This window comes from Anomaloglossus baeobatrachus, chromosome 1, assembly GCF_048569485.1.
Source record: "Anomaloglossus baeobatrachus isolate aAnoBae1 chromosome 1, aAnoBae1.hap1, whole genome shotgun sequence".
In the NCBI taxonomy this organism is placed as follows: domain Eukaryota; kingdom Metazoa; phylum Chordata; class Amphibia; order Anura; family Aromobatidae; genus Anomaloglossus; species Anomaloglossus baeobatrachus.
Genome location: NC_134353.1, coordinates 631,404,097 through 631,417,121, shown reverse-complemented (window position 1 = coordinate 631,417,121; position 13,025 = coordinate 631,404,097). Strand labels below are relative to the sequence as shown.

Here is a 13,025-nt window from a genome sequence, read left to right as displayed (position 1 = left end):
CATAGCTTTTTTATTTATCCATCAATATTGCTACATGAAAGCTTGTTTTTTTGCGTGACAAGTTGTACTTTTGAATGTCACCATTCATTCTGCCCCATATTTTACTGGAATATGTGAAAAAAAATCCAAGTGCAGTGACATTGCAAAAAATTGCAATTGCATGACGGTTTTGTGGGTTATTTGCCATGTTAATTATTTGGAAAAACTGAGCTGGTATTATGAGTCTCCAGGTTAGTATGAGTCCTCAGATATTAAACATGTATAGATTTACTTTCATCTAAGTGGTGATAAAAAAACAAAAAAGAATTGCGCTTTTAATGCCGTATTCCTAGACCCGTAGTGTTCTCATTTTTCAGAATCTGGGGCTCAGTGATGGCTTATTTTTTGCATCTTGAGCAGAGGTTTATAATTATACCCTTTTAGGATAGATTCAACGATTTGATTGCCATTATTGCATTTTAGAGCAATCTTGCCTGCACACTCAGATTGCTTCTTCTGATCAGAGTGTTACTTCATCATTGCTCTGATTAGGAGAAATGCTGTTCTCTTGTAAGTGCCGGTGCTCTGCTGGCATTCACAGGAAACACGGTATGGCAGCGACGGGCCATCATCTGACCCTACGCTGTCATGGGAACTCAATGGCGCCCCGTGGCGCCGATAGCGGCAGGGCACAGTGCGATCCCCACCGGAGGACTTTAAATTGTGCAGTCAGAGTTTGATAGTGTGACATAAAGGATTAACAGGTGCGGATGGCAACAAATTTACACGGAAAAATGATCATGAACGAGTGTTCTTAAGATAATCTTTCTGTGTAATGTACCTTTTGATGTAGCACAGTTTTTCCTTTTTACCTTGTATATACATCTAGTCTTGTTAACCAAGAGAGCATGATACTAAAGAAGATGCCCAAACAGAAGAGTTGGACACCACGCCCCCTTGGCTAACAAGACTGGACCTACAGTAGACACATGGGACAAATAGAAATAGGGGCCATATCTCAGGGATGAAAAGGCTCAGCAACAAAACAAAACAAAAACAAACTAACAAAAACATCAGATTCAGAAGAAAGTCATTTACATCAGGTTAAAAATACATATTTATGGTAAGTGAAATAACAATACCAATGCAGGTCATCAGTTATAGGAAATATTCGGTAAGGGATCCTCTGATCTGTAAATTAAGACAATGACATTTTTGCTTTTGATTTGAACATTGATAACAATAGTGTCAGTAACCACTGGTGAAAAAAACTTTTCAATTATCAGTAGCTATTGAAGATCCAGCCTACATTAAAGTGGCAGACATAAGACTAAGGCAGGCTTTGCACATTGCGACATCGCAAGCCGATGCTGTGATGTCGCACGCGATAGTCCCCGCCCCCGTCGCAGGTACGATATCTTGTGATAGCTGGCGTAGCGATAATTATCGCTACGCCAGCTTCACATGCACTCACCTGCCCTGCGACCGTCGCTCTGGCCGGCGACCCGCCTCCTTCCTAAGGGGGCGGGTCGTGCGGCGTCACAGCGACGTCACACGGCAGGCGGCCAATGGCGGCGGAGGGGCAGAGATGAGCAGGATGTAAACATCCCGCCCACCACCTTCCTTCCGCATAGCCGCCGGCGGCAGGTAAGGAGATGTTCCTCGTTCCTGCGGCTTCACACAGCGATGTGTGCTGCCGCAGGAACGAGGAACTACATCGTACCTGTCGCGGCACCGGCATTATGGAAATGTCGGAGCCTGCACCGATGATACGATAACGACTCTTTGGCGCTCGTTCATCGTATCATCTAGGATTTACACACTACGACATCGCAAGTGACGCCGGATGTGCGTCACTTTCGATTTGACCCCACCGACATCGCACCTGCGATGTCGTAGTGTGCAAAGCCGCCCTAAGGTGTCTACCTGCTCTAACCTCGCAATGGTCTTACTTAGATATATTGACCTTTTTATTTTTTGAGGATTATTTATTCTTTCTAAACAGGTCTATTAAATAAGAAAGTTGGATTTAAGTATTAAGCTTAAATTTTTGTAATATATAACTGTATGCTTCTGTTTTTTGGCACTTGTCATAAGTGTACTAAAAGCTTTGTGCTGGGCAATCCAATGTTCTAAAGGCTGCTTTACACGCAGCGACATCGCTAGTGAAGACACCCGCCCCCGTCGTTTGTGCGTCATGGGCAAATTGCTGCCCGTGGCGCACAATATCGCTAGGACGCGTAACACGTACTTACTTTCCTAGCGACGTCGCTGTGGGCGGCGAACAACTTCTTTTTTATCCAATAATTATTATTTTTTTTTTTTTACATATCATAACATAAACATGAGATAGACATTAATCACAATTGGGTTATAATAACATTGTGTTCTTTTGTGTTATCTCTCTTTAAACCATAAATCAAGAACCTTGAACTTCCCTAGCCCTCCCCCCAACTCACGCAGCTAGCTTCTTTTCTGACTTTATAGAGGTGGTCCACTCCACCCCGGAAATACCAACTCCCATTCTTTATGTCTAACAGCATAGATTCTTCTTCCTTCTAATTATCTATGGGTACTTTCAACTTTCCCAACGAGCCATTTATGTCCTCCAGTAAATACCATGTCGTTGATCTAAATGGTGCCATGTAGTTAATTATTTCTGTTTCAGTGTGATAGCGCAGCAAAAATATCCTCTATTTTGTTATAAATGTTTTAATTCCTTGCTCCTTACTTCGTTCTGCCTCCCGCCAGTCTAGATTGAGTAAGGCTTTAAGCTGCCCGATAATCTCGCCAAATTCAGGTAGCCGGTCATCTAGCCAGTGCTTTAGGATTAATCGTTTAACCATTATGTGTCGCCCTGGGCAAGCCAGGGGACACGGGTCACAACACCACCACACCCCACACTCCAGGTAGGCACATCTATGCTAACCAGAAATCCTTGTTGCCTTCCTCCAGGAGTCTGTTGATGCACACCAGGGGGTGGGCCAGGCGGTTGGCTCCGCCCACCGAGGAGCTCACAACTCTGGAGGCAGGAAGTAACCAGGCAGATAGCCCAGGCAGGGCAAGTGTGAGGAGCTGAAGTGAGAAAGTAAACAGCTAAAAGAAAGTGAAGGAAGGAAAAGTGGAAAAGGAGGAGAGCAAGAAGTGGTGACAGAGCAGAGAGTGTGCAGAGCCTGAGAGCCCAGCTTTGTGTAGGGCCAGAACAGCAAGGTCAGCGACGGCGGTGACTGTTTGGAGGGGGACCGTTTGGAAGTTCCTGGAAGGACCCCGTTGGCTGTGTGCCCGGTGGTCTGGAGCAGTGTTCCGAAGGACAGTCAGCACCAGGGCAGGGGCCTCTCGGACCCCGGCAAGGCTAGGAGTCGCCGAATTTGCCGAATCCGTCAGTGAAGGGGACGTAGATCCCCCAACAACCAAGTCCCGATTGACGACAACAGCCCAACCATTACAGGGGAGACACCGCCACCGCCAGGGCACCAGTTTCCCCAGGGCCAGCGCCTGCGGGCAAAGTGTAGAGCTCCTCCGGCCCAGATTGCAGTCGGGGAGCGGGTAACCGGAGGGAATCCACCGCTACCATCAGACAACACAGGTGCAAGGAAGAGAGACGTCACCGTCACCTACCGGGAGTGCAGGTGCAGCCGTCTGTGGGACCGTCCTACCAGCCGTTGGTTTACCGTACAAACTGTGTCCGTGTCTCAGGCTGAGTGAGTACCACCGTGCCGCAAGGCACAGCGCTGACCCCGCGTCCCTGCGCCCACCGGGCCCTACACTTTACATCTCTTCACTGGGCCCCGGGATCACCAACCCCTACCCACGGAGGGGCAACACAACACCTGGCTGCTCCGCATCACCATCCCCGGGACCCCCATACTGAGCAGCGGTGGTGCAATCACCACAACCGTGGGTGGCGTCACGAACTATAACAATCCCCACACCCAACAAACACCCCCTTTCACTCACGGGCGAGGAGTGTCGCTCGAGACACCCCGGGATCCGGCCCACAGCTCGAGCCACCAGGAGCAACTGCCGGACCCGAGCAGAAGGGGTGAGCGCGGTGTGCTGACACCCTCCTCCCCGCCCGCGACAACTTGGCGTCACGAACAGGATCTTACCGCTCTGCCGTCTGGTAGAGGTGCGCCTTGTTACCGCCGGAGGTATCCGGCAGAAAAATTTCAGAAGCCGCCATCTTTGGCGCGAAAAGTTCCCGCTCGAGCGTCTTCTCGAGCAGTAGAGGCGCGAAGGCCAAAACCCCGCCCCGAGAGAGGAGGGGCCGGAAAGAGCTAAGGGGGACGCGATGGCGGCTGGCTGCATGTAACAACGCAGCTAAAAAGACGGGAACACGAATGGAGAAATGGCAGCGTCCTCGAATTGGAGTGCGGGAATGCCCGCCACCGGAGTACACAAGCTCTGGGGGAAACGAGGCAGAGTAGCTTTTGAGGACTGCGGCCCGGGTGAGCTCCCCGCCGGGACCGCGGCGTGGCTGGAGCGGGAGCTGGGCCGATTCTGCGTGAAGGTGAGAGCGCAGAGCCTGCAGCAGTTGATGGATTGGAAGGCAGAGATGCGAAGGATGGTTGCCGTAGTGGGGGCCCGTGAGCAAGGGGCCGCTGCGGCCGTGCCGCGTCGCGATCAGTCCACCCAAACCCCCGAACCGGCCCTGATTGAGTGGGAGACGGACATCAGCACCGCGGCTGGAGGCCTGAAGAGGATGTCGTTGATGGAGGAAGAGGTCCCAAGTATGCCGCCTCCGCCGCCATTCCCAACGGCTGTCAGTGGTTTGGGGTTGAACTGCCAGTGGGAGGAAAATCCCATATACCGCTCGGTCGCGGAATGGGCCGACACCCTGCGGTGGTAGCCGCCTCCAGGGCAGTGGATGCCCGCTGCAGCAGTCCCCGTTGGGACCACCACTGAGTTCAAGTTTGTTTGAAAAAGTTCTGCAAATGATAAGAAATGATCCCTGAGTTTTTACCTGATTATCTGCTTGATTGAACCGGCTGGAGCCGGCACCGTTGTCCCTGTGGGGACCGTTTAAAATGCATGGGAACTATCCATGGACAAGCCCGTGAACTTGCAGGGCACCACAAACGTTAAGTGGCTTGTAAATATGTTGGTTACCGTTACCGTTTCCGCAATGCCGCCTCCGGAGAGGCAGGTTGGAGGGAGGGCCCTCAGCGGAGCAGGCTAGGGCCCAGCCACCAAAGGAACCGGTGGCTACCCTCTGGAGGGGAAGGACAGATCCCGCTCGGGTAACTTGTGCTGGACTGTGGGTCAAGGGGTGCTGCCTGGGCTTTAGGGGCAGCATCAGGGCCAGGTTGCTTGGGTGGGAGAGAGCGGAAACTGTGACCGTAAACCGTTGCAACGTTAAAGCAAATGTGCCTCCCGTCTTGGGAAGAGTTTTGATTAAAAATGTATTTATGTTTGCTTAACCCTGTTATCCCCTTTTTACAGAAAAATAAAACCGGTGTAGGACGGCAGCCCGCGGACGGTCTGCATTTTGCTAAGGGGGAATGTGTCGCCCTGGGCAAGCCAGGGGACACGGGTCACAACACCACCACACCCCACACTCCAGGTAGGCACATCTATGCTAACCAGAAATCCTTGTTGCCTTCCTCCAGGAGTCTGTTGATGCACACCAGGGGGTGGGCCAGGCGGTTGGCTCCGCCCACCGAGGAGCTCACAACTCTGGAGGCAGGAAGTAACCAGGCAGATAGCCCAGGCAGGGCAAGTGTGAGGAGCTGAAGTGAGAAAGTAAACAGCTAAAAGAAAGTGAAGGAAGGAAAAGTGGAAAAGGAGGAGAGCAAGAAGTGGTGACAGAGCAGAGAGTGTGCAGAGCCTGAGAGCCCAGCTTTGTGTAGGGCCAGAACAGCAAGGTCAGCGACGGCGGTGACTGTTTGGAGGGGGACCGTTTGGAAGTTCCTGGAAGGACCCCGTTGGCTGTGTGCCCGGTGGTCTGGAGCAGTGTTCCGAAGGACAGTCAGCACCAGGGCAGGGGCCTCTCGGACCCCGGCAAGGCTAGGAGTCACCGAATTTGCCGAATCCGTCAGTGAAGGGGACGTAGATCCCCCAACAACCAAGTTCCGATTGACGGCAACAGCCCAACCATTACAGGGGAGACACCGCCACCGCCAGGGCACCAGTTTCCCCAGGGCCAGCGCCTGCGGGCAAAGTGTAGAGCTCCTCCGGCCCAGATTGCAGTCGGGGAGCGGGTAACCGGAGGGAATCCACCGCTACCATCAGACAACACAGGTGCAAGGAAGAGAGACGTCACCGTCACCTACCGGGAGTGCAGGTGCAGCCGTCTGTGGGACCGTCCTACCAGCCGTTGGTTTACCGTACAAACTGTGTCCGTGTCTCAGGCTGAGTGAGTACCACCGTGCCGCAAGGCACAGCGCTGCCCCCGCGTCCCTGCGCCCACCGGGCCCTCTGGGCAGTCCCAAAGACCATGGAAAAGATCTGCATCTCTGATCTTACAATATGGGCAGTGTATTTTGCGATCCCACATTGCAGCTGACGCCAGGATGTTGAATGCTATGATTGCCCTGTGCATAATTCGGAACTGTGTATCCCTCCACACCTCGCTCAGTACACTTTTCCTCAAGATTCTCCATCCATCTAAAATTTGTTGTCCTATCTCCATACCTGTCCCTCCCAATTGCTGCACCCAGCTTTTAAAAATTTGACCTGGCTCTTTCTGAGTAAAAATCCCTTTGAACCGTCTATATAATGATGTTATGGTTTGTTTTTCTTCCATGGGAAGAAGAAAGTCGTCCATGACATTATTACGCGTTTCTTCCTCGACCCGCACCAGTGGGGACATTACCAAACCCTTTATTTGCCCGTATTGTAGCGCCTGGTGTGCCCTCAGCCCAAATGTATCTACTATCTCCTGTTGCCTCATCCATCTGTTTTCTTCCTTATGAAGCAAATGTGCCACCTTTTGTATCCCTTTTTCCCTCCACTCCTGTAACAAGCTGTTTTCCCTCAAAGCCGTGAAGGTGGGGTTCCGCCATAATGGCAAATGCTTGGAAATTCGCCATGATAGTTTTAACTTCCTCATTTCTGTCCACGCTGCAATCGTATCTCGGAAGATCACTGTTTGCTTGATTTTAGTGGGAAGGAGGCCCTGTGGTGTATGTAAGAGTGCTACTATGTTCCACGGGTGAGCATACGCTTTTTCCAATTCCACATCCGAATGACAAGTAGTATCTTTCAACCAATCCACTATATGTCTGGCCATACAAACTAGATTGTACCCCCGTATATTTGGTAAATTTGTGCCTCCTTCCTCCTTGGCCATCATAAGGGTTTGCAGTTTTATTCGGGGGCGACGACCTTTCCATATGAATTTTCAAATTGCTACTTCTATTTTCCATATGTCGTTATGCTTTAGCAACATTGGGATGGTTTGTAAGGGATATAGTACAACTTCTTTTTTAAGGGGGAAGTTTGTGCGCCGTCACAGCGATGTCACACAGCGGCCCGCCAATAGAAGCGGAGGGGCAGAGACCATCCGCATTAATGACACGCCCACCTCGTTGCCGGAGGATGCAGGAACACTGCTGTTAGTCGTTCCCGCGGTGTCACACATGTGACATAGCGATGTGTGCTGCCTCAGGAACGACGAACAACCTGCGTCCCGCACCATTTTTTTGAAAATGAACGACGTGTCAACGATCAACGATTAGGTGAGTATTTTTGATCGTTAACACTTGCTCATAGCGACGTCGTTGCGTGCGACACCTAACGACGCTGGATGTGCATCACGAATTCTGTGACCCCGACGACATATCGTTAGAGATATCGTTGCATGTAAAGCCCCCTTAATACAGCTAAATGATATGGTATTAACTTCTAGTTCTGCTTTACTATCCCTGGCACCTCACGTTTATGAGTATATACAGCTGACAACAGTTCTGCTTTGTTCACACATTGGCATTAAAGAGGTTTTCCAGCTTCAGAAAAAAAAAACCTTCCTCTGGCTGCAGTTTGTTTTAAAAAAACAAACTGTGCTTTAGTCATTCTCCCCAGGTCCAGTGCTGAGTCTACATCAGTGCTCCCGATGTATGTTACTGTCTACAGCCATTTAGTGAGTTCAGTGGCTATTCCCAAATGATGGCATAACCCACTCAGAGCTGCTGAGCTCAAGTGCTGGACATGGGAAGGATGAATAAAGCATTTTGTTTTTTGTTTCTTGCTTTGTTTCTTATTTTTACATACTGCATGTGAGGACAGGGGCTCTCCAAAACCGGAAAACAAACTTTCTTTAAATTCAATGTGTATTTCTTTGGCACAAATCTGAGACTGACGCCTGGATTTTTGCTGTGGATGTTCCACAAATGCTATTTATTGATGTAGTTTAAAGAGGTTGTTCACTACAATTATATCGATGGCCTACCCTTAAGATAGGTCATCAATGTCTGATCAGCAGCAACAGACAGACAGAAATACTCAGTTCCGGAGCTGCCCCATCAACTGACAGTGGACGTGGCCGGGTACTGCACATCCGCCTCCCATTCATATCAATAGGAAGTGGATGTGTAGTACCTGGCCGCGGCCACTATCAGAAGACAGACAGCTCTCGAACTAATCATTTCTGGCCACCTTCTGTCACTGCCAGGACCGAGAGCAGTGGGGGTGTCAGATGTTGGACCCCAATATCAATGGGTGGAGAGGAAGGGGTTAACGCCGCACTGCCATATGAAAAATCCAAGTGTTGACTAAAATTGTATCTTTTATTGGGTCTACGCATTTTGGAGTTCAAGTCTCTTTCATCAGGACAGAAAAATGTACATGACCATGTTGACTTGTTCTGTTCTGACGAATGAGACTTGAACTCCGAAACGTGTCGACCCAATAAATTATACAATTTTAATCAACACTTGGATTTGTCATATGGCAGTGCAGCGTTAACCCCTTCCTCTGCACCCATTGATATTGATTACCTCGTGCGGATGCAGCAGCCGTTTTATATGTGATGAAGTGATTGTGACCGTTCACAACCTACAAAGGCTTGTTTGCACTGATATCCTCCGGTGTTACCAAATAAGACCCTATTGCGCTATTTTCTCCTTACGGGTGTTGGACTGTGGCAGATCAGAAATTGATGACCTATCCTAAAAATAGGTCATCAGTGTAAAAATAGTGGCCAAACTTTTTTTTTTCAGTAGTATGGACAAAAATTCATGTAGACATATGTAGTCATAGCATACGCAAGATTGCAAAGCCACTATTCAAATGTATGGGATGAGTTATGTCATTGGATCCAACACAGATTTCTATATGGATTTTGAGATAAAATCTGTAAGAAACTGACATGTATGAACAGACCCTTGGGGGGACACATGCAGAGGGCCGAAGAGTCAAGTGTAGCAATCAAGCCACTTCATAAGGAAACACTGTGACGTATAAACCACAACAGGGGAAATTTACTAACTAACATGAGACAAGTTTCTCGTCAGAAAATTTATTTTCCATTTTTCCACTGTTCACACCACTTTTCTAAAAGGTTGGTGAGCCTTTTAATAGAGTGCGGGGCCTTCTACAATCAGACAAATTTATTATAGTGTATGCCAGAAAATGGTCCACGCCTGGCATAGCTTTAACATTATGCCAGGCCCCCTTCACACGTCAGTGATTCCGATATGTATGACGTCCGTTTTAATATGTACCGGAGACACGGACATATGCAGACCCATTAAAATTAATGGGTCTGCGCAGCAAACATCAGTGTCTTCCAAAGGACTGTGTGTCTGTATGCAGCAATACGCGTGTCCGTGTGTTCCGCATGGAGACAAGTCCGTTTTTCTCCGGCAGCACAGGAGTAACACGGACCACACACTGATGTGATCTATGTGATATCAGTGTGGCATGTACAGGAGAAAACACCTGTATTTGAAATAAAATTATTTTCTATTCTCACCTGTTACCAGTGATGGTGTCTTTGGCGCTGCTGTCACTTGCTTCCAGGCACGCTCATTATGCTCATGAATATTCACTGCACATTAGACCTGAAAGCAGCAGCGCCGGAGACATCAGTACCGGGAATAGCAGCGCCAGGGACAGGTGAGTAAAAAGTTCCTGCTCTCTGTGTGCTATCATGGATAGCACATAGAAAACACTCGAGTCAAAATCACGGCAATACGGATGGGCAATACACACCTTCAACACGGCCGTGCAAAACATGAACATTTCTCATGGATGTGCAAAGGGGGCCGCACACAGACAGGTAAAAGATGTGACATTATTAGGAGGTTTATGCCTTTTAATAATCTCCACATTTTACTCCAGCATGCCCCGGTTTAACATGGCTTATGTGTCTAGATAAATATACCCCCAAAGACTTTGACGATGTTTGCGCATGTTTTCATTATCTGAATAAATGCATTTAGTGCCACTGGAAGAATTTTTCTTACAAAAACAAACCTTCTAGTCATGTCACTTTTACTGTAGTAAATGGAAAGTAGCCAGTGGGGTAATTTCCCACCAACAACCATATAAAGAGAGATATAAATGAGACGTGGATTATCTGGGTGACACCTTGTTATTGATATTTTGTGATATCTGACAATCTGCATATATTAATTCATTTCTGTCTTCAACTTTTCAAAACTGCAATTCCAGGGTTCTCTCTCCGGGATGCTGCCTGCCCCACCATTAAAAGAACAAAGTCATAAGGGTAAGAAGTCATTGAGTAAAGACAGCCTAGAGTATCGCCTGCGTCGTGAAAGAAATAACATTGCGGTCCGTAAGAGCCGTGATAAAGCCAAACGGAGGAACATGGAGACTCAACAGCGGGCTCTAGAATTCATGGCAGAAAATGAGAAGCTACGGAACCGTATCCAGCAGCTGACTCAAGAGCTTGAAGCTTTAAGAGGGGTTTTCAGACAAATCCCAGAAGCTGCTGCATTGGCCAAGTCATCTGGAGCTTGCAGCTGAAAATGTCTCCATACAAAATCACCTACTGGGTAAAACTCAAAGACTCGCAAACAATTCAGGGAAGATTCCGTCTCAGAGATTAAAGTTGTGTGTTCACAGTTATGGACAGATTTATTCATGTGTCTGTGTTACTCTGGGAAATATTCATGCTACGTGACGAGCAACATTTATGTTTTGGTATTGTGGTCTCTAGGGGTCTCGATGCCTAATTCTCTGCTGGGCCAGTCTACAGACTCGTTTCTTGTATTACTTGTATATATTTGTGACAACCAAAATTAGAGGCCAAGAGAAATTGTGTGAATATGTCTATAAATAAAGGTATACACATATATATATATAGAAATATACCTCTAAATATGCAAAGGGAAGCAAACACAAGAAGAAGTGAAACACATTAATGACTAAATGTGTCTATGCTCCTCTCTCTTCACTTACACTCATCTTTGATGGTCTTGTTCTCACCCAGTCTTTCGTGTTTTTGGTGTTACATCATGTAAGCTGTATCCCATCACACCTGTATTCCCCTTCTTGTAAACCCACCATCCACTATCTATTCCCCCCTCTTTTCTACTCTCTTTCTCTCTTCTTCACCTCTCCCCCTCATCCATTTTTCTCTGAAAGTCTGAGTGATATGTTCCTATTACAACATTTGTTTGCAGCTAATGGTGACCACAAAGTTAGTTCATCATCCTGTTGGAGGGGGCGGTAGGGGAAATATCATTAGGGTGGGGAGAGGCAAATGACACAATGAGGGGGGGGGGGCGGTTGTTAATATGAATATGCTACTCAGAATAAGATAATCAACGTCTATCTTCGTATGCAATATTTTTATTATGTGTACAAATACGCGGCTCTTAAACCAATTTTTGTCTCAGACTTATTGTATTTTTAGCTTAGGAGATTTTTTTTGTAACACTTTTACTATACTGTGAATTACATACGTTTTTCATTACATTGGAATTATTTTAATTCTCTAAATAATGACATATATTGATTTATCCAAATAATTATTATAATGCTCCACTATAAATGGCAATTTTTTTTTTTTTAATCTATAAACCTCAAGTTGCAATGTCATGGCTGTAAATAACCATGTTCATAATAAATGAATCCTGATGTATACAAACCTGCATGTATCACTCTGCATTTTTAGATAAATTTGGACTACATGATTTAAAATTATTATTATTATTTATTATTATTTCTATTATAGCACCATCAATTCCATGGCGCTTTACATGTGAAAGGGGTATACATAATAGGGACAAGTACAATAATCATAAACAATACAAGGCACAGACTGGTACAGGAGGAGAGAGGTCCCTGCCCGCGAGGGCTCACAGTCTACAAGGGATGGGTGAGGATACAGTAGGTTAGGGTAGAGCTGATTGTGCGGCGCTGTAAATGTAAAAATGACTTGCTAGCATGAGATATACGTCTAGGATGATACAAATGTTTATGGGAAATGGAGAGGACACAACAGTTTCTCTTATATTTATTAGGCTATATTTACACATGTTTTTCCAGCTTTTTTTTCTGCAGGAAAAAAACTGCTCTTTTGTAAGTAAAGAAGCTGCTTATGTCGCGGGCGGGGAGGAGGGTGTCAGCACACCGCGCTCACCCCTTCTGCTCGGGTCCGGCAGTTGCTCCTGGTGGCTCGAGCCGTGGGCCGGATCCCGGGGTGTCTCGAGCGACACTCCTCGCCCGTGAGTGAAAGGGGGTGTTTGTTGGGTGTGGGGATTGTTATAGTTCGTGACGCCACCCACGGTTGTGGTGATTGCACCACCGCTGCTCAGTGTGGGGGTCCCGGGGATGGTGATGCGGAGCAGCCAGGTGTTGTGTTGCCCCTCCGTGGGTAGGGGTTGGTGATCCCGGGGCCCGGTGATGAGATGTGAAGTGTAGGGCCTGGAGGGCGCAGGGGCGCGGGGGCCGCGCTGTGCCTTGCGGCACTATGGCACTCACTCAGCCCGACACACGGACACAGTTTGTACGGCAAACCAACGGCTGGTAGGACGGTCCCACAGACGGCTGCACCTGCACTCCCGGTAGGTAACGGTGACGTTTCTCTTCCTTGCACCTATGTTGTCTGATGGTAGCGGTGGATTCCCTCCGGTTAC

The 13,025-nt window shown here is 47.9% G+C and overlaps 1 protein-coding gene across 1 annotated transcript in view; it reads left to right on the top strand.

The window, feature by feature from the left end:
- The window catches only part of CEBPE (CCAAT enhancer binding protein epsilon), a 42,369-nt gene extending 30,756 nt beyond the window's left edge, over window positions 1–11,613 (top strand). Inside the window, exon 3 of the mRNA XM_075340773.1 lies at window positions 10,594–11,613. Within this exon, the coding sequence (XP_075196888.1) occupies window positions 10,594–10,908 (315 nt within the window). The 3' untranslated portion in view covers window positions 10,909–11,613. The remainder of the gene's footprint in view (window positions 1–10,593) is intronic.
- Window positions 11,614–13,025: the final 1,412 nt, after the last annotated feature.